Source organism: Triturus cristatus, chromosome 4_2, assembly GCF_964204655.1.
Source record: "Triturus cristatus chromosome 4_2, aTriCri1.1, whole genome shotgun sequence".
NCBI lineage: Eukaryota > Metazoa > Chordata > Amphibia > Caudata > Salamandridae > Triturus > Triturus cristatus.
This window is the reverse complement of record NC_140586.1, coordinates 48124203-48145504: the sequence shown is the minus strand read 5'-3', so window position 1 is coordinate 48145504 and position 21302 is coordinate 48124203. Positions and strand designations below refer to the sequence as shown.

Here is a 21302-nt window from a genome sequence, read left to right as displayed (position 1 = left end):
CCAAAAAGGTGTTGTTGGTCGAATGGCTGGTTGAGGATAGAGCTTTGCACCTCAGGTTTAAACCCGGAAATGCGTAGCCACACGTGTCTGCAAAGAAGGACGCTTGTGTTTACTGCTCTGGATGCCGTATCTGCCACATCGAGAGCACACCGGATAGAGGTGTTGGTGATTAATTTTACCCACTTGTATTGGTTCGTTGGCCTTATGTTTGTATTTGTCCGGGAGGTGTTGGAGTAGGGACTCTAACTCATCATAATGAGCCCTATTGTATCTGGCTAACAGGGCTTGAGTATTTGCGATGCGCCAAATATTAGCTGCCTGGGACGCTTTTCTTTTGCCAGAGGCGTCCAGGAGTTAAGACACCTTGTCGGGCGGAGCTGCATCACCTGATGTCTGCGAATTAGCCCTTTTCCTAGCATTTGAGACCACCATGGAGTCTAATGGAACAGGGCCCTTAATGTAAGCTGGGTCTGTAGAGGCAGCTTTGTATTTTTTCTCAATTCTAGGATTGATGATTCTAGCTCTGACAGGGTCTTTAAATACTTCTGTAGCGTGTTTAATCACCCCTTTGAGCATGGGTAAAGTGGATGTGGACCTTTGGGCGGTGTCGAAAGTGTTCATTAAAAAATCCTCTTCGACCGGTTCTGTATGTAGGTCGACCCCGTGGTACTGGGCTGCCCGGTGTATTAGCTGATTAAACCCCATGGTATCTTCTGGTGGGGAAGGCCTAGAGGGGTAGATGTCGTCTTGAGTGACATTAGGGACATCAAGCGTATTGTAGTCGTCCCAGGGGTCAGGGGAACCTGGTGGACTGGGGTCAGCTAGTGGCATGTTGTTGTCACCGTCCCCTGTGTCATCATATGTGTCGTCGTCATCTACCGGTGTAGGGGATGGCGTAGGAGACCGAGGTTGGGGAGGTGGAGGAGGAGGTGGTGGAGAAGGGATCCTAAGAGGTGATGTGGCTATATCCTTCTTTTTAGGTGGTGGAGCTGGTGCAGGTATGTCCAGTGGTCTTTTTCTAGAACTCAGTCAATTGACCCGTTTTAGGGTCTTTAGTTAGAGTTTTTTGTTGAGGATCTGGTCGAAAAAGCTCTTCTGAAGAAGGTTGGGTGTTCGGTGTCGACTGTGTCGGCATCGAGGGCTTTTTCAGCGCTGACTGCAGAGCGTTTTGGGCTTCGAGCCGTGTGGTTTACCAGTCTCTGTGTGCTTCTTCGGTGTCGATGCTTTTTAGGGAGTGGCTTCTTCGTCGGCTCAGAGTTTTTCTTTCGGTGCCGGGGAGTCACTGGTTGGTTTCTTTGGTGCCGAGGGCTTCGGGGTGAAAGTAGCGGTCAGCCCCGAGGATAGGTGCGGCTTCTTTTTAGGTGCCGATGATTGGGTTTCGGCGCCGGTGGCAGGCAGACTCGAGCCCGAGTCGCTTTAAGGCTTGGTAGGCTTTTTTGCCGGGCCCGAGGGCGGGGCTTGGGAAGCAGTGTGTCGGTGTACACCTGAGCCCGAAGGCGAAGGTGTGACCGAAGCCTTTGTTGTTGTAGGGAGTGGGTCGGGGTCGACGTCTCTACTTCCGACCCGTTGAGCTGGAGTCACTTCTTCGACGTCGGATTCATCTGCTTCGGAAGCGCTGATGAGGCCTTCTTCGACCCACTCCTCTGGCATTTCGACGCCCTCTTGGAAGATGTCGTCGGGGATCGAACTCGACGAGCGAGCCATGGTTCTTCGAGCTCGTCGATCCCGGATGGTCGTCTTCGAGCGGAAGGAGGCACAAGCCGGACAGTCTCTGGCCTCGTGCTCGATAGAGAGGCAGAGGTTACACACCTCCTGCAGATCGGTGTGGGGAAACTTCGACCCACATCGAGGACACTTCTTGAAAGGCGTCCTTTCCATGAGCCAGATGCCAAGGCTCGGCCCGGCCCGAAGGCCTTCTTCGACGACCGGAATCGAAGACTTGTAGAGATGCGCGCCGTTTAAGGTTCGCGATCGAAACAATCCAGTCGAAAGGGTGAAGGATTGCGCGTCGAAACAGGAATCGGTAACAGTTCCGAACTGGAGCACTAGAAACACATCTGAACCCAATGGCGGAATAAAATAATCTGAGGATGGAGCCGATGCCCATGTGCACTATGATCCTGGGGAGGAGCCACCTACCTCGTGACTTCCAAAGACTTTCCAGGACAAAAACCAGTGCAAACATCCGGACCCAACACTAGATGGCGATCTATGCATAGTGTGTAATCTGCAGCTCACATGCCTCGAAAAAAGGGTTAAAGTGGCCTTATTTTAATTTTTATTTAAAATGAAATATGAACTAATGTTTTAAAAACGAAAACCCACAAAAAAAATTGCCAGTTATAGTTAAGTGAACTGTGACTATAACCTGCACCCTCATCATGCACCACTTATGACACCACATATTACATCACTCAAGACATGTTAAATAAATGACCTCATTGATGACATTATGTGCACCTTCGGTTGGGTGCCTCTGACCAAAGTCTGCATCAACCCTCGCAGGCACCCAACTTAGCTCAGCACGACCAACATCTGCATCAACCCTCGCAGGCACCCAACTTAGCTCAGCACAAACTTTGACGTTGTTGTGTGCTGTGGAGGTGTGGGAACAGAGCCTGGCCTCTGGCCAGGCCCTGCTCCCAGGAGCTCCCAACTTCTAGTGAGTGGCCAACCCCTGCTGCATGCAGCTTTCATCACCGGGGGAGGGGGAGGTATTGCTCTAGAACTCACTACCCAATCGTTTTTTATATAATTTGTATTAGGGTGTTGGGGAGGGGGGGGGAGGTCTGGAGTCCCTGTTGGAACCTCCACATTGCACTGGGGATGGAGTTGTGCCCACCCTGCAGCCTTATATGCCCTTTGATGTTTATTTTTGTAATTTTTTTATCCCACAACCCTCAGACTGAGTCCCCGCATCATTTAATGGATGCCACAACATATTCTCCATGTTGTGGCCAGTCAATCAGGATCCACCCATCAAATTTGAATAGGCCAATATGAGCATATCTGGACACCAACGGTTCAGCTATCTGACTTTTTAAACCCTTCATGCCACACAAGGACCTCTTTAAACGCTGATTTTTCAAACGGTTGAACTGCTTGACGGGTCAGAGCAATTCTTTCCATGAAGGAGCCAAAGTGAATAAACTTGGAAAGTTCTGTGTAGATTTGTCAAACGGTAGACCTAACTACAACTACACATTTTTGTGTGTGTATATAAAAAGAAATACACACACTCACTCACTCACTCACTCACTCCCTCACCCTCACCCTCACCCTCACATCTAAAACTCATGTTCAGTGGAGGTGAGTGCCATATAGGACATGTATCTAGGGGTAGCACAAGGTATGTCTGTCAGGATAGCAGATTTTGGAAGGTGCAAATGCCATATAAGGAGGTAGTAGGGTTCTCTCGGGATCTGTGAGATCAACATGTTTGTCCTCTGGTGTCTTAGCTGTCCTTCCTACATCAGCACATTCGCCTTACCACACTGATGCCATTAACCCTCACATATGCACTCTTCTCTTTCTGATTGCAATTATGCTCGCTCCTCAGAATTTGGCAGCTGAGAAGACTTACAACAACCTGGACTTGTCTGTGACAAAGGCTCTCCGGCATCGCTCACAATACTTCGAGGGTGTGCTCAAGTGCTACAAACACGAAACCCTGGAGACCATTATTAACCGTCTTGTGGAGGCTGAGGTAATGTGAATGCTAGGGGTCATGGGAGGTTTGGGTGAGGGACAATTTGAAACTGAGATCAGCTTCTTTAGGAAGATGGTGACTTAGTGAGTCTCTGCTAATGTTAAAACTGGGAGCAGCTAGAATGATGGAATTCGGGCGCTTTGGTAGTGTGGGATCTGTGAGTAAGGCAGCTGTGGTAAAGGGATATGGAGGTCTGATAGGTAATGTGGGAATTTGGGTTGAGGCTTATTCCACAATGCTCAGTTCAACGGTTTATTTGTTTCTTCTTTTAGGTTCACCGACTGGTGGTAGTGGATGAGAACAACGTGGTGAAAGGAATAGTGTCTCTCTCTGATATACTGCAGGCGCTGGTACTTACGGCAGGGGGTACGTAGACATTAAAACCCTGATACGTTGGCACATTACTATGGATCTGGATGTTGCATTCAACCAAATAGGAAATCCTGCTGTAAGATTTCCTGATTATTGAACGAGCATAGACTATGAACTCCCTTCTCACCAACTTCTATTGGTAGGCAGAAGCTGGGGTGACTGGTCTGGACAACCATTAAGTACAGCATTCGAGATAGGGTCAATGCATAGGAGCTGGGCTAATTAGTGCCATACCTAAGTAATAGGGAATACAGTGTCCAGCTGTGAAGTTTGAGCCTGCTCGGTTTGGGACCTATTTTTTATGTAACTAGTCCAGCAAAGTGGGGTGATATGCCTGTGATTTTTGCAGTGTGAACCATTTCCAGATTTTGACTCTCTATATTATCCCACCATCTAATTAATGGTTGTGTCTTGGAAAAGCACCTTGTTTACTTGTACTAAGCTTTATGCCACTGTCAACATGCCCTATGCAATAAACCTCATCTTCAGGTTGCTTTTTTCTGCTATCTGGTTGCAAAGCATGAGTGCCGTCAGGACCAACGAGTTGGAAATGTGAAATGTCTGTGACCATATTTCAACATCAATGGATGGTTTGGAATCCATACCTCTATGGTTACCACGTTTATAAAATGACTCCAAAGTCAGAGCCTTGTAGGCTTTTTTCCATCTATTCGGAAATAAGATTGGACCATAGGCCCTTTGCATTGTGTACATGTCACCATTAGTATCCTTGTGTAGATCTACACAAGTTGTGTAATTTGTGTTCTCCTGGCAACCATGACACTCTGTGTCAGACTTGTGAGACCAGCCCTGGGTGTTTTCTTTGATGGCATCCTGACCGGAACAGGGTTGCAGCCATCATTTCGAAGCTGTGCAGCACCATTTGCCTAGTAGTTCCATACTTCAGACGTGGAAGCAGTTGTCTGCTCAGCATGACTAAATTAAATGAATTGATGAATAAAGCATTTGTAGAGCACGCTATCGCTCACTAGAGAGCTTCTGAGCACTATCACGGATGCTGACTTAACCTATACCTGATACAACAAGGGAGAGAACCAGGGGCTCTGGCTAGATTAGAGAATAACAGAAAGTGCAAGGAAGAGCCAAGTCTTCAGACTTTTTTTAAAAGCTGGCTTCACTGTCCATATAACGAAGCGGACCTGGAAGTTGGTTCCAGGCTTTGGCACCTAGAACCATGAAAGACTTCCTACCCCGGGATTTTATTGTGAAGGGTGGAAGTTTTAGAAGGTTGGCATTGGAGGATCTCGGCATCCTTTTGGTTCTGTGGCAGCAGAACCAGGCGGTGAGGTATTTTGGACTGGTGGAATCAAAGGCTCTGAACACCAGAATGAGGATCTTGAACAAGACTCTTATAAATCGGTAGCCAGTGAAGTCTTCTAAGTGCTTTAGATTCCGAACTCTGTTTGGGGAGTTTAAGCACCAATCTGGCTGCTGCATGTTGTACCATCTGAAGTTTGTGAAGAAGCTGATTTGAACTTTATGAATAAAGACTGCCGCAGTAGTCAAGTCTGGAAGTTATTAAAGCGAAGGCAACTGTTTCTAGCAGCTAGGGGAAGAAAGTCAAATATTTTGTTTTAGAGATTTGATCAGATTGAAACACATGCCAGCCACTGCAAGAGCATGTGGCGGAAATAATATTTGATTTAGAAGATTAGTCTCATCACTGTTAGGCGGTACAAAAGTGCACTTTCCATTTCAAAATGTTTCAAGGCAAAATCCTGACTTGCTCACAGCGCCTTAGAAAGGTTTACATTCTCGAGCAAGATCTCCACTTGTTGCCTTCTTAAGAACTGCTCCACAAATTAAAAAAGAGCAAAATAATCTTTGAAGAAGCACTACCCTCCTACACACTACCTAAAAGCACACATAGAATCTTCAGTATTAATCTGCCTCTACCAAGCATCAACCTCACCCCCCTCCCCCCGTGCCACCCCGGGAGATGAGTCCGAGTACAACAGTGACTGGGTCCTATTCCCACCAAAGTCACCATAAAGAAACCCCAAGATGATATATAAGATTTCAGCTGGGTTCATGGTGGGATGAAAGACCAAATTGGCTATGAATAGATGGTGGTTCCCATACAGAGAATTAAGAATTGCATTTCATACATACATCCCACGGATATGAAATGGGATCATACAATGCTGTTCTGCAAAGAAGAGACGGTCTTATGTGGTGTGCAATTAGAAGTGGAAGATGATACTCTGCCTTCTCTTTCACTTACTCCTCCATAAGGTATTAAACACCAATTGTGATCAGTACCCCCACGGGTACTACAGCTATGGGCAGATGTTTGTAAGACAGCATACACTGACAAGACAGAGACCTCTTGGGTGTGTTTAATCTTTCCCCTGTACCTCAGGGTCAGCCACTCTTAAATTTCTATTCAGAGCTTTACTCTGTTTTTCTGAACACATCCTGGAAGAGGGTGGTGATCTCCTTCATCACATTGGAGTCTCCTCCAGATAGAGCACAAATGATAAAGGAAAGAAGTTTGAGGAAGCAACAGCCAGACTGTGGGATATAGCTGATTCTGTGGCACTTGTTGACGGGTAGGCTTCCCAGCAATGGGATATTACAGATAGAAACGCTTTTACAACATTTCCCAGGGGAACATATACTGTAGGCTACACCTGTTGCACATGTACGTAAATAATTTTGATTGCCTGCTTTGAAGACTCCCTTGATGCTCCTGGTACTGCAAGTATGAAGGTGCCACCTGGCCTTGTTTTAAGACATTTGTCCTAATTTACGTTCTCAGGCTTTTGCCCAAGGTGCCAAGTCACTCTATAAACTATCCCTTAGATCCCAAATATCAGGAATTAGAACACACTGTAAAGCTTATGAAAAGTACAACAAAGAATTTACTTGAAGAGATTTTACAAAACTCACTACATCTGCAAGATGCACATCTAGATGCACATTTGTGTCATCTAACTTTTATGGTCTTCTTGGCAGCTTCAACAGCTTTTTTTAAAGTCTGAAGCTAGTCCGTCACGCTAAGTTATCTATGCTTGCTTTTCTGTACTGTGCATACCTAAACACAGTGCTTTTCCAACCTACCGATGGTGTAATGATGCACACAAAGTGAATCTAGAATATTATGAAACTGCAAACTTGTTGTTGCAGGTACGTAGCATATGTTGGCTGCAGATACACATGCTATGCATACTCCTGCCATCTGGTGTTGGGCTGGACTCTGCAAGTTTTTTTTCCTCAAGGATGTTTTATGATCAGCATAGTGCGTTGTCTCCTCCCACTCGAGGTATTGCGCATATTCAACCGTTTCTTTTTTAGAAATGTTTTTTCTTCCATCTTGCTCGGACGGAATGCGTCTGAGCTCTTCAGCATTCTACGCCCAGTCGGCCTACGGTACAGAGAAAATGCGACCGGAGATCCTGTGAACGACACCAACGGATTTCCAGACTCTGGGGACTTACTACCCACCAATCGACACGCCCATCGAGAATGCCTATATCCAGGTGATTAAAACAAAGAAGGACCTCTTTCGACAGTGCCCTCTGTGCGGGGCCAAATATGCACACTCCGACACACATGAAGTGTGTAATTTGTGCGTATCGCCAGACAACAAACAAGAAGAGTGCGCGGCCAGCGCACTATACAAGAACAAAAGGGCACTTCAGACCCGTCCGGATCGACGTCTGATGCTCACCATGGAGCTAGTGGCCAAGGCGAAGTACTCACATGACAGCGACGCAGAGAGAGAGAGAGACAAATAATTCAGTAGGAGGCAGGGTGGTCATCGCCAGGACCCACTATGTTGCTTCCGATTTATCCTCTGGGGACGAACACACTCTAGTACGGGTCGAGGGGCCCACATCACCTACGCTGAGAACCAAGACGAGACCACGTACCATGAGTACTGCTGAACCACGTACAAAAAAGAGCTTGCATTCACCACCCCAGCCACGCCACACCACAGCCTACCGGCTCAGGTTGACACCACGAGCACACTTTGGAGACGAGAAAGTTCTTGATCCCAATCGGGCGACAAGGCCAGAGCACGGGTCCGTTGCACATCTGCACCAAAATACAAGTCTGTATTGACTGACACATCGGCACCGAAGGATGCCAAGCAGGCCGTGATCCAATTAAAGTCGTCTGATCCGAAGAAACACTCAGCCTCGAGAATCTCGGAATCGAAACAGCCCTCGGCTCTGAGGACTTAAAAACAGCACAGCCATTCTTCTAGACAGAAGAAAAGCCAGACATCTGGGGTATCAAAGCTGCACAAAGTTGGAGGACATTCCATTGGTTCCAAAAAAACAAAAGACATATTCACATAAACCAACTGCGGAACAAGGCATTGTCTATGAGAGACTGCAACAATTAATGCAGGAAAAACGCAAAGAGGTTGCTAAGAGACGGGTACAGGAGCAAATATTGCCACTGCCTCTACCAAAAAGGGTAGCACAAGAGCACAGGGCCACAAGCACAATGGCTTTCTGCCCCGCAGAGTCACCGCAAACATATTTGCCTTCTCCACAAGAAGAGGAACAGGGGGAGATCAAGGACACGGATTCGCAGGGGACACAGGGAACACAGGACACCCACCACACCCAGACCCATACGAGGACTATGACGTGGCCCTACCGGACTCAAACAATCAATCAGGATTTGTAGAGTGCGGCTACTTGACCCGTGAGGGTCTCGAGGCGCTGTCGGAAGTGCAGCCTGTTCTCCTTTTGGTTGAACATTCATATCTTGAGGTCCTTCCTTAATTGTGGGAGTGATGGTGAGGCTGCAGGGGGAGGTCATTCGAGGTCTGGGCCGCCAGATGAGAGAAGGAGCGGCCTCGCTGTTGTCCAGCTGATACAACGGGTGGCAGCTAGGGCGAGGAATCCGGATTTGAGGTTCCTGGTTGGCTGGTGAAAGGTAATGTGTAGGTTGAAGTACGCGGGTCCTTCGTTGTGTAGCACCTTGTATGCATGGATGAGTAGCTTGTACTGGCATCTCTTCATGACTGGAAACCAGTGGAGATTACTGAGGTGAGGGGTTGGGTGCATCCATCTGGGGAGGTCAAGAATGAGCCTGGCCACTATGTTCTCGATCGTCTGGAGTTTCTTCATGAGAGGGGCTGGTATTCGTACTTAGAGGGAGTTGCTGTAGTAGAGTCTGCTGGTGACGAGCGCCTGCTTGACAGTTCGCCTGGTTTTGATGTAACGCAGACATGGAGCCGCCAGTACCAAGAAAAGTGCCACCACCAGATGACTCATCCTCATAGCACAGTGTCATACAGAGAGTTTGCAGAGTACCACAAGCTCCCAATTCACACCCCTAAAGAGAAAACAGACTTCCTGGTGGAAACACTTTTGCGCACAGAGCGCGCTGTCAAATACCTGCCAATGATAGGATCCATACTCAATGTATCCAAAGAGATCTTTAAGGACACAGTCAAATCTAGGGTCCTGACACCTCGCAAGGAAAAGAAATACAGGCCATCGCCAACTGACCCAATTTACATACGTAGGCACCCCCAGCAGACTCCCTCGTTGTCATCACTGCCAGGAAAACAGCTGCAGCACAGGGCACTGGTAGAGCGCCTCCTCCAGATAAAGAAAGTAAAAAGAACTGATGCTGCAGGCACACAGGTGGCAGCAGCGAGGGCAGGCAGATATCTGATGCAAAATCAAGTGTGCACTAGACAGAGCAGACACTGCTGCAAGGGGCATTAACACATCCATCATGCTCTGCTTAGCAGGGTTAAAAACTGAAGTGCACCTGCCTATTCTCAATGTCCCATTCAATGGGGAAAACCTCTTTGGGCCTGCTGTGGGCACACAACTTGAGAAAGCCAAGAAAGACACCGACACAACATAATCAATGGTATAATCGATGGGTGCCTTACAGACCAAACCTCAAAAACAGTCCTTTCGGCGTTACCAGGGTAGAGGGGCAGCTAAAGCATCTACGCCTGAAAATACATCCTATCAATGCCAGCAGCAACAGTACCACCAGCAGAGCTGTGGATACTAGAGAGACAACTCCAAAAATAGAGGCGGAGGTACCCCTAATAAGGGCACCTCCACTCCACCCAACAAAGGACTTACTGACACTTCGCCCCCCCAAACCTCGAAACACCTGTCGGGGAAGGCTGCAACGAGTCCTCCAGTTGTGACCAGACATCACATCAGACCTATAGGTATTACAAATAATCAGACAGGGATATTGCCTAGAACTGACCCAACAGCCACCAAATATCCCACCAAAATGTCACATCTTAAACCGACAGCATCTACATTTGCTGAAGGAAGTAAAGGCATTACTGCATTAGAGGCCATAGAACTAGTCCCACACAAACAAAGGAGTCTAGTCCTTATATTGCCTCATACCAAAGAAGGACGGCTCATTATGGCCCATTCTGGACCTATGCCCACTCAGTCAATACATACAGTCCAACCACTTCCATATGGTGACATTGCAAGAAATGCTACCGCTACTACAAAAGGGTGACTTCATAACTGCATTAGATGCATATTTCCATATTCCAGTCCACCCTGCACATCCCAAATACCTACGGTTCGTGGTAAGTGGACGTCATTACGAATTCAAGGTCCTACCATTTGGGGTAATAACACCCCCAATGGTGTTCACAAAATGCTTTGCGGTAGTAGATGCAAAATTACGAAGAGAAAACATACATATCTTCCCTTATCTAGACGATTGGCTGATCAAGAGTCAAACCTAAGCCAAATGTCTAAAAGAGACACAAAGCACAATGAAACTACGACACCAATTGGGCTACACAATAAATGCGATAAAGTCTCATCTCCAACAGCTGACCCCAAGGCACAAAGGGTTCTCATTCTCCAGAACCAACGGAATCTTTTTCAATCACAACTTCACCTACCAGTCAAACCAGTGATGTGCCTTCTAAGGATGATGGCATCATGCGTAGCAATAGCGCCACATGCAAGTCTACACGTGAGACTTCTCCAAGAGTGCTTACATCGCATGGTCACAAGTGGGAGGCAACATTGAGGATCTAGTGTTGGTTTCATCCAAGGTCCATCAGCACTACAATGGAGGAACACCTCAAACATACTAAATGGAAGAGCCTTCAAGGACCCAATCCCGCAAGTGACAATCACAACCAATACATCACTTATGGGGTGGGGTGCTCATATGAAGTACATTGTGGTTCAGGGACACTAGACCACACAACAACAGACATTGCACATCAAAATGTTGGAACTCTTAGCCATCTATATGGCTCTCAAAGGGTTCCTACCATACATAACAGGGAAAAATGGCCAATATGACTGCAATGTATTACATTCATAAACAGGGAGGGACCCATTCCATCCTTTTGTCACAGCTGGCACGGACCAAATGGAAATGGACAGTCACAAAATACTACTCATGGCACAATATATACCAGGGTAGGACAATTCCATTGCAGACCTTCTCAGCAGGACACACCAACAAGTTCACGAGTGGGAAATACACACTCCTTTAATACAATGATACTTCCACCGGTGGGGAACTCCCACAGTAAACCTGTTCGCCACCGCCGAAAACTCAAAATGCCAAAGCTTTGCATCCAGGCACCCGCAATCCAAGGCGAACACACTATGGATGAACTGGTCAGGGATATCCGCTTATGCTTTTCCGCGTCTCCGACTCATTCCATACGTGGTCCGGAAACTCGGACAGACTTCATTAACCTTGATACTCATAGCTACCATATGGGCTCAGCAACCATGGTACAAAACAATACTAGAGCTCTCCCTAGTACATCACAAAGCTACCCAACTGCCTAAACCTTCTCACTCACAGCAAGGGCAGGGTGAGACATCCCTGTGTTTACAGCTCAATCTTGCAATTTGGCTCTTGAGGTCATAGAGTGTGGATACCTGAACCTACCTCCAGAATGTATGACTATTCTAAAAGAAGCCAGAAGACCAAACGCAAGGGCTTGCTATGCAGCAAAATGGAAAAGTGTTATGCACTATTGCGCTTCACTAAACATTAACCTTTCTTCTCCAACAGAACAGCTACTTGTCTGTTACCTAATGCACTTGCAGAAAAAACTTTTAGCATATACAACCATCAGGGTCGGACTGGGAACCCAAAGTAGCCCTGGTAAGTTTTGTCAGGCCAGCCTCTATACGGTGTACAACGAACAAGCACAGCTAGTGAGCCTGACAACTACAAGGGGGGCTTAGGCAGGTTCTCCCCCCAAGAAAATGTGGGAAAACAATTGACAAAATGGTGCAGTATTTAACACATTTTTCATTACATTTTATATTGTATTATCTTTTAAAGCATAGTAAATGATGACCTTACATTGCACCATGATTTCAACAATCTTTGTTGGGGCTCTTCATTGACTCCCTCACTATCACTCTCAAACATGTATTCTGTTTTTTTGTAGTGCTTTTCATACCGGTGTAGGGTGTCAGAGCACCTTACATCCCACACACATACAGAGACAATGAATCAAACGTGTAAATCTGTGTACAGACAATGTTACAAAGTACAAAGGGAAAAACAAGGTGTAGGATTCCCATATCATGCATACTGGTAGGCATTTTTTAAGAGTGCTTGGTCTGCAGAAGAACAAACTCAGTATTCAGAGTGTAACACAGTAGTTAGGGTTGGCGTTAGTAATAAGAATTTATCCTACCCAGACAAGTCCCTTTTCACAACTTTAGGGTAATGAAAGACTGGGAAAAAACATAATTTTCTAATCTGTACCATACAGTTTGCGTGCAGCTCTTTGATGGGAGTTAAGATTGCTACTAGATAAAAGATCTCTCTCCAGCAGGTACATTAATCACCAGAGTTATCTTGACGCTTTTACTGTTGTATGAAAACTGCTGAACATACAAGGAACTCTGCATTGGGTGCTTTTAAAACTGCTGCACTGCCACGAAACTGGCTCTGAGTAACAATCTGCTTCCCACCCTTCCCAGTAAAACGTCTGGTGCAGCCAGCCTGGCCTTGACATCCATACACCTACATTTCTCCAGTATTGGGGTGTCTTTCATAGATTCACATGCTTGAATATTCCCCGTCGTCGAAGTGGGAGTCCCATGGTACATAACATAGCATTGCAATAATAACATAAGCCAATATAGGCATATTAGAAAGAAAAACCATAGAGTTTTTATAGATAGACAACTTGTCACTTCTATAACATATTACTGTCATTATGTCTTAGTCCAAATTTCAGCCAATCAGGCGTCCGCACCCTCTTAGAATGTTCTCCTCAGAGGCTCAGGCCCTCTACTGCACGTCGTGTGAAGGGAGTCTCCCTGAGCTAAGCTCAGTTTTCTTCTCATTTCTTCTCAGAAAGTTAGCTTTATGATGTCTACTACCATGAAATCCCTCTTCAGACCTTGTGGAAACTGGTAAACATAGAATTCATTCTGAAGACCCGCATAAAAAATGCATCTATTGCCTATATCCTGAACATCAGGTAAAGGATTGTAAAATATGTAGAATCTTCTCTCAGAAGACTATTAAGGACAGAGAAGGGCGTCTCCTTCTGTGGCTACAAAAGTTGAAGACTTCAGAGAACCCTCTCTCAGATGTGGAGAGTGTGTCATCAATCAAGACATCTTCATCCTTGAAAAGGACCAGTGAGTATCAAAAGGTTTCTCCAAAACCTAAGGTGGCGAAGAAACATCATGTGGATAAGCCCACTATCCAACCTTCAACTTCAAAAGGGGTGATTTCTTCCCCTCTGAGTCTTTCTGCACCTTCTACGCCCCCGAGATCTGATTCTCAGGCGTCAAAGACTCCATCTGCGCAGTTTTTACCTCAGAAACTGCCTATCTCGTCGACGAGCTCATCGTCGCTTCCTCCGTCGACGAGAGCTGCTGTCGTCGCGTCTATGTCGACGACTTCAACTTGTGTGTCTATGAAGCCGGCTATGATCCTGTCGTCGGCATCTTCACCGTCGACGTTGGTATCCATTAAGGTGAGACCTATTTCGTCTACATTTCATCTACATTGCCTTTGACTTCGTCAACGGCGGCAAGCAAACATAAGAAAAAGCATTCGTCGACGGTGGCTTCGTCGTCTACGGTGGCTTCGCCGTCAACGGTGTCTCAACAGCGACGTTTATCGTCGACGGTGACGGCTACAACTGCATCCATGGATCTAGTACCATTGAACGCTTCAAGCTCTTTGCTTCAACGGCGACATTCCTCTTTGGATACCCTAATGCCAATTCAAACTCCTTCTCAACCTCCAGCTGAATTATTTTCTTCTGACGATGAGGAATCGGAGGATGACGACAGATTTCGGGCTGCTTGCAGTCCCTCTGAACTTCTTATAAAATGTCAGGACTCTGATGATGATGATGACCTAATAGAAAAGGATTTTTCTACTTGTGACACACAGCCTGCGCACGAACTTCCTATGGCACAGATACCTTTAACTCTTATTTCCAACCTCCAGTTCATGTTGGATGATTACTACTGCCGTTTTCCACGTTCAGTACAAACTTCTCCAACGCCGCAAGCACCTCCACAACCTCTTCCTACTAGAGAATCAGTTGCCACTCCTACGTCGGCGACCAGAATTCAACATCACGATGTTCCTCAAATCATAGAGGAGGACAATGACGACGAAAATGATGGAGGTGACAAGGAAGAAGGTGATCTGGATGACGGATCCCTTCTTTCTGAATGGGACAACTATCCGATTCAAACACCGTCTCCCACTGCTCCAGCTCCTCTGGATTCTCCACCAGTCGTCATAGGTGGTTTTCATTTACTTATGGAAAGAGCGGCAAAAAGATTCCACCTTCCTATGACCACCAGAGAGGAAGATTGTTTCCTATATGATTTTAAAGATCAGTCTCAAAAACAAGTCCGTTCTATTCCCATCATCGATTTTATTTGGCAAGAAGGCCTCCAGCTCATGCAAAATCCTAATTCTATTCCAGCTGTTCTACCGAGGCTGGATAAGAAATACAAAGCCCCTGCAAATTCACCTGCTTGTCTAATTTCGCAACCAAAGCCTGATTCCATTATTACTCAGGCAGCACAGCGTCGATCCAGAAACCCACCATCTCCATTATCTGCACCGCCAGACCGAGAGGGTAGACGCCTTGATGGTATTGGCAAGAAGTTTTCCACTATGGCAGCAACTACAGTTCGTGCGGCCAATTCTTTAGCTATCTTGGGCCGTTACGACCGCCAAATGTGGTCTGACATATCATCACTTGTCGATCTAATACCAGAGGCGTCTAAAGCAGAGGCATTAAAAATTCTTCAAGAAGGGGAAAGAATTTCCTCGGAAATTATTGATTGTGCTATTGATGTGTCTTCCACTGGTTTCCGTCTTTTGGCTGGTGCAGCAGTCCTCAGGCGACAGGGCTGGCTAAAGGCCACGTCCTTCCGTCAAGAGGTACAGACAAAAATATTGGACATGCCTTACGACGGTGAATCATTGTTTGGCCAACATATCGACGATGCCCTTCAAACAATAAAAAAGGACACCGACACTGCCCGTGCTCTCGGAACTCTACAGTTTAAAAAGCAGCCTTTTCGAGGTGCAAGAGGACGTGGCTCCTCTTCTTCCTTTCGAGGAAACTCCAATTAATATAGACAAGGACAACAATGCTACTCCTCCCAGAATCAGCAATCATATAGACAACAGCATTCTTCGTCCTACAGACAATACAGAGATAAATCCTCTTACAGAGGAAAGGATTCCTCCAAAAAACAAGGACTTTCACCATTCACCGTCCCAGAGTCCTCCCGCTTTTTCAAGAGTTGGAGGTCGAATCTCCCACTTCTACTCCAAATGGTCACTAATTACTACCGATCAATGGGTTCTGGATATTGTGCGCAGGGGACACGCATTGGAATTTGTAAAGATTCCTCCCAATTCCCCACCAAAAGGTCCCCCTCCTGCTCACCTAAAGGAAATTTTAAATCAACTAAAAATTTTATTAAGAAAGGGCGCGATCGAAGTGGTGCCAAAACTACAGAAGGGCAAAGGATTTTATTCAAGGTTCTTCCTCATGCAGAAAAAGTCGGGAGAATGGCGCCCCATCCTGGACCTACGTGCCCTGAACAAATACATCAAAAAACAAACTTTTCGCATGTTGTGCCTTCAGGAGGTACTTCTTTTCTATCCCAAGGAGAGTATATGACAGCTTTGGATCTTCAAGATGCTGATTTTCATCTTCCCATTCTGCCAAGGCACAGAAAATTTCTCAGATTCAGAGTGGCCGGAAAGGACTTTCAATTCAAAGTTCTTCCATTCGGCCTTCGTTCCACTCCCCGAGTGTTCATAAAAGTCCTTGCACCGGTGGCAGCTTACCTTCACCTACAAGGAGTGCAAATCTTTCCATACTTAGACGACTGCCTGCTGAAGGCAAGGTCGTTCGAACAGGCATCCAAACAAACTCTTTTCTGCAGGTCCCTCTTCCAATCCCTGGGCCTCACATTCAACATGGACAAGTCTTAATTTCTCCCAGCTCAAAACAGACTGTTCTTGGGAGCCATTTTAGACACCAAGCAAGCAAAAGCTTTTGTGTCGCACGAAAGACGTCTAAGACTTCGAAATCTAGCAGCTTCCATCCGTCTAAAAGAATCAGTTTCTGTCCGACAGTTGAAATCTTTCATAGGAATGTTGTCCTCCTGCATCCCTCTAGTCCCTCACTGCCGCCTAAAAATGAGACCTATCCAGGAGGAATTGGACAGACAATGGGCTCAAGTCTTGGGATCCTTCAGCGATATAGTCAAAGTCACATCTCGAATGAAAAGAGCTCTTTTGTGGTCGACTCTCGAAGAAAATGTCTCTTCGGGTCGTCCGTTCCTGGTGGACACTCCAAATTTCACTCTCACGACAGACGCATCTCTCGAGGGTTGGGGCGCGCACTTGCAAGGACTAACTGTAAAAGGAAAGTGGAACATTCAACAAAAGACATGGCACATCAACCTGCTGGAGTTACTGGCCATTTTTCTGGCTCTGAAAGCTTTTCGCAGCATCATACGAGGAGCCTCGGTGTTGATCCGAACGGACAACACAACGTGCATGCACTACATCAACAAACAAGGAGGCACAAGGTCCATCTTGCTGTCCCTTCAGACTCAACAAATTTGGGATTGGGCGATTCAACATCACATCGTCCTCACAGCAGTGCATGTTCCGGGAGCGTCGAACAATCTTGCGGATTCCCTGAGCAGGTCATCCACGACCAATCACGAGTGGGAATTACATCAACCCACTCTGGATCACATTTTTTGGTTTTGGGGTTCCCCGAATCTGGCTCTGTTCGCAACACATCTGAACCACAAATGCCTGTTCTAGGCAAGTTGGCTTCCCCAACCAAAGTCATGCGGGAATGCCTTTTTGATGAACTGGTTGAAAATGTATGCCTTCGCTTTTCCACCGATACCTCTAGTCCCCAAAGTTCTGCGAAAAATGAGGAAGGAACCCTGTCACATTATTTTAATAGCCCCCCGGTGGCCTCGACAAATCTGGTTCACGGAACTCTTGCTCCTGTCACAGTGCGACCCGATCATTCTTCGCCCTCTTCCAAATCTTCTGACCATGGAACACGGCCAAATTTGTCATCCCGATTCAGCATCTCTACGTTTAGCGGCTTGGAACCTGAGCACTATGAATTTGTAAATTTGGACATTCCTTTAGACTGTAGAGAGGTCTTGGCTAAGGCTAGAGCAGCTTCAACTGTGAAAACATATAAACTCAAATGGAAAAGATTCTGTCTATGGTGCAATGAAGCTCAAGTAAATCCTATTCATTTCAAGCCAGAACAACTCTTGCCTTTCTTTTTACACCTGGCAAAATCAGGCCTCTCGTACTCTACCCTTAAAGTTTTTCTAGCAGCAATCTCACAGTTTCGTCAAGAGGGCTCCAACTCGCTTTACTCCTCAAGAGTAATTCAACAATTTTTCAGGGGTCTTTTTTTAATGTATCCTCCAATTCGTCGACCACCTCCACCTTGGCATTTGAACATTGTGTTAGCACAGCTCATGAAACCCCCGTTTGAGCCAATCCATAAAGTCGATCTCAAATACGTTACTTGGAAGGCTTCTCTACTCCTGGCTCTTACTTCCTCTCGCCGGGTCAGTGACTTACAGGCGTTTACTACTAAACCGCCTTTTCTTCAATTTACCAAAGACTGTCTTGCTCCGCACCAATCCGGCCTTTATCCCCAAGGTGCCATCGGATTTCCACCTCAATGAACCAGTTGTTTTAAAAACGTTTTTCCCTAATCCTCAAACTCCTGAAGAGAAGACACTTCATTCTTTAGACGTCAAGAGATGTCTGAAATTTTACCTTCAAAAAACGGCTACTATTCGTAAAACTGACCAACTTTTTGTGGCCTACGGACGGATGCGAAAGGGACATCCGGTCACCAAACAAACAATTGCACATTGGATATCTACTGCAATTGCCTTTTGCCATCAACAAGCTGGAAAACCACTTACGGCAACTGTTCGAGCACATTGTACCAGAAAAGTTTCCTCTTCTACTGCGCTATTTGCTCTGGTGCCTCTTCAACACATCTGCAGAGCTGCAACATCGTCCAGCAGACACACCTTTACAAGACACTACTGTCTGAATGCTGCTGACAACACTGACACAGCTGTGGGACAAGCAGTCCTTCGTAATCTTTTTAAATAAGGTGAGCCACTGATGCTTCCCACCTCCTGTATACAAGGTACTTTTGTTGTTTTTATATATGTGTGTATGTATGTGTGTGTGTGTATATGTATATATATATGTGTGTATATATATATATATATATATTCAATGAAAAAACCATAGGTTTCACACACGTTATAGTTAGGACTTAGCATTTAAAAAACCTTAGAAATTCAATGAAAAAACCAAAGGTTTCACACACGTTATAGTTAGCTGGACATTTTACTCGTAAAAAACCATTGAAATTCCCCCGTTATAGTTAGTTAAGCTAACTATAACTCGCGCGCCCGCAATGCACTGCTGATGACGTCACATATTACATCACTCATGACATGGTCAGTGACATCACTCATGACATCACTGATGACATCTCAAATGACATCACTGATGACATCACTAATGACATCATCCCGTGAATGTGTGTTTTTCTGAAAATTAAATATGTTTTATATATGTATATCTCAAGGTCGATGGAAGAATAAATGGGTATATAAGTGTCTAAATGGATGATTTGTTTTTGAAAAATTGATTGTGTAACTGACTGATTAGGTGTATCATAGTGAATACATGGCTTAGTGAGTAATGTTTAAATATGTATATATCTGTATCAGTCTTTCACTTTGTGTATAAGTGGCTGCATGGGTTGGTGAGCAGCTACATGAGTGTTTATATAGGTTATTAGTTGGTTTTTTGGGTATCAGTATAAGTGTCTGATGTCTGTATGGTTCGATGGGGGGTATTACGTAGTGCATAGGTGCATGAATGAGTGACTCACTGTTTGTATGTGTTGAAGATAGTATGTGTGCAGGACTGCATGGGTGGATGAGTGTGTGTATGGGTGTGTTAGTGAGTGAATGACTGTCTCTACAGTGTTTTTATGAGTAACTACATATGTTTTAAACTAGTATATGTGACTATTGGTGTATATAAGTGAGTATCGGTGAGAGTGAGAGATTGAAAGAGTTCCTGTATGAATAAGTATGTGTTTCTATAAGTGATTGTTTAAAAGACTAAGTATGTGTAAGTTTTTGTAGAAGTAAGTGTGGTGGTGTGTGTATAACTGTATATGCAAGTAAATGGATGTTTGATTCTTTATTAGCATGAGTGACTATGTGTGTGAGTAACTCTACGGATGAGTGGCATTGTGTAACAGGATGTATAGGTGTATGAGTACATATGATGAGTGAGTACATGTATGAGTGACTGTATAGGACTGTTGGTGAATGAGTGGATGTGTATGTGGATCTTAGAATTACTGAAGAGGTTGTTGTAACTGGTATTGGTATGTCCGTTGTTTTGAAAAGTTTAGTCTCTATTTATGAATGTGTGTATCAAAGGTTATATTAGGGTGAGAGGAGGTCTGCCACTCTATCACAAGGATGATGTCATTAGTGATGTCATTTGAGATGTCATCAGTGATGTCATGAGTGATGTCACTGACCATGTCATGAGTGATGTAATATGTGACGTCATCAGCAGTGCATTGCGGGCGCGCGAGTTATAGTTAGCTTAACTAACTATAACGGGGGAATTTCAATGGTTTTTTACGAGTAAAATGTCCAGCTAACTAGAACGTGTGTAAAACCTTTGGTTTTTTCATTGAATTTCTAAGGTTTTTTAAATGCTAATTCCTAACTATAACGTGTGTGAAACCTATGGTTTTTTCATTGAATTAGCAAGGTTTTTTAAATGCAAATTCCTAACTATAACGTGTGTGAAACCCATGGTTTTTTCAGTGAATTTGCAAGGTTTTTTAAATGCTAATTTTTTTTTTTCTTCTATTTTTTTAAACATATTTTTAATTTAATGTTCTAACCTTTTATAAAGACTATGATTAAATTTTTAAAATTCTTTAATATGTTTTTTTTAAATATATTTCATAAAATAAACATGTTATAATTTTTTCCAGTACATTTTTTCCTTTTTTTTTTAGTACGCGTACCGTAAGCTTACGGTAAGCGTACGGTTTACGCAACGCCCGTAATTTATCTACGCTGTTTGCGTATAGTTACGCAATTTGCGTAGCCGCGGGTACTCCGCGTGGGACGCGTACGCGTGTACGCTACACGCGCACGTTACGCGGAAGTGTCGGGTAGTGACTGTTATGCGCATGCGCGCAAGCGCGTGTCTTTTTTACGCGCATGCACACTTTTGCCGTAAGCGTACCGTAAGCGTACCGTAAGCGTACGGTAGGTCATGTGATCATGAAACACAACTTTTGATTGGTTGAAACTACTTTCAGTTCTAGAACTCTCCTACACCACACCCATTCCCCTCATTTCTGCTTGTGATCCCTTAGGAGAAGGAGCTGGGTTGTCTTTGTGATACGATGGCAGACCAGCAGAGCTCTTCTGAGAGTGAGGCTAGCACTAGCAGCACTACCTTGAGGCAGAGAGCGAGGAAACAAAAGACCTCTTATGTATGGGATTATTTTACTTTTCCTGAAGGCCAGCAAAAGGTAAATGCACCCTTAGTAACTTGTAAGCTGTGTAAGCGTGTACTTTCAAGAGGTAATCCTGACAGGAAGTATTCCTTTGGG

The 21302-nt window shown here is 45.2% G+C and overlaps 1 protein-coding gene across 4 annotated transcripts in view; it reads left to right on the top strand.

Moving 5' to 3' along the window:
• The window catches only part of PRKAG1 (protein kinase AMP-activated non-catalytic subunit gamma 1), a 268130-nt gene that overhangs the window by 195650 nt on the left and 51178 nt on the right, over positions 1-21302 (top strand). For all 4 annotated transcript variants that reach the window (XM_085600412.1, XM_085600411.1, XM_085600410.1 and 1 more), the window contains exons 11-12: positions 3560-3706; positions 3982-4075. In XM_085600412.1, the coding sequence (XP_085456538.1) occupies positions 3560-3706; positions 3982-4075 (241 nt within the window). The remainder of the gene's footprint in view (positions 1-3559; positions 3707-3981; positions 4076-21302) is intronic.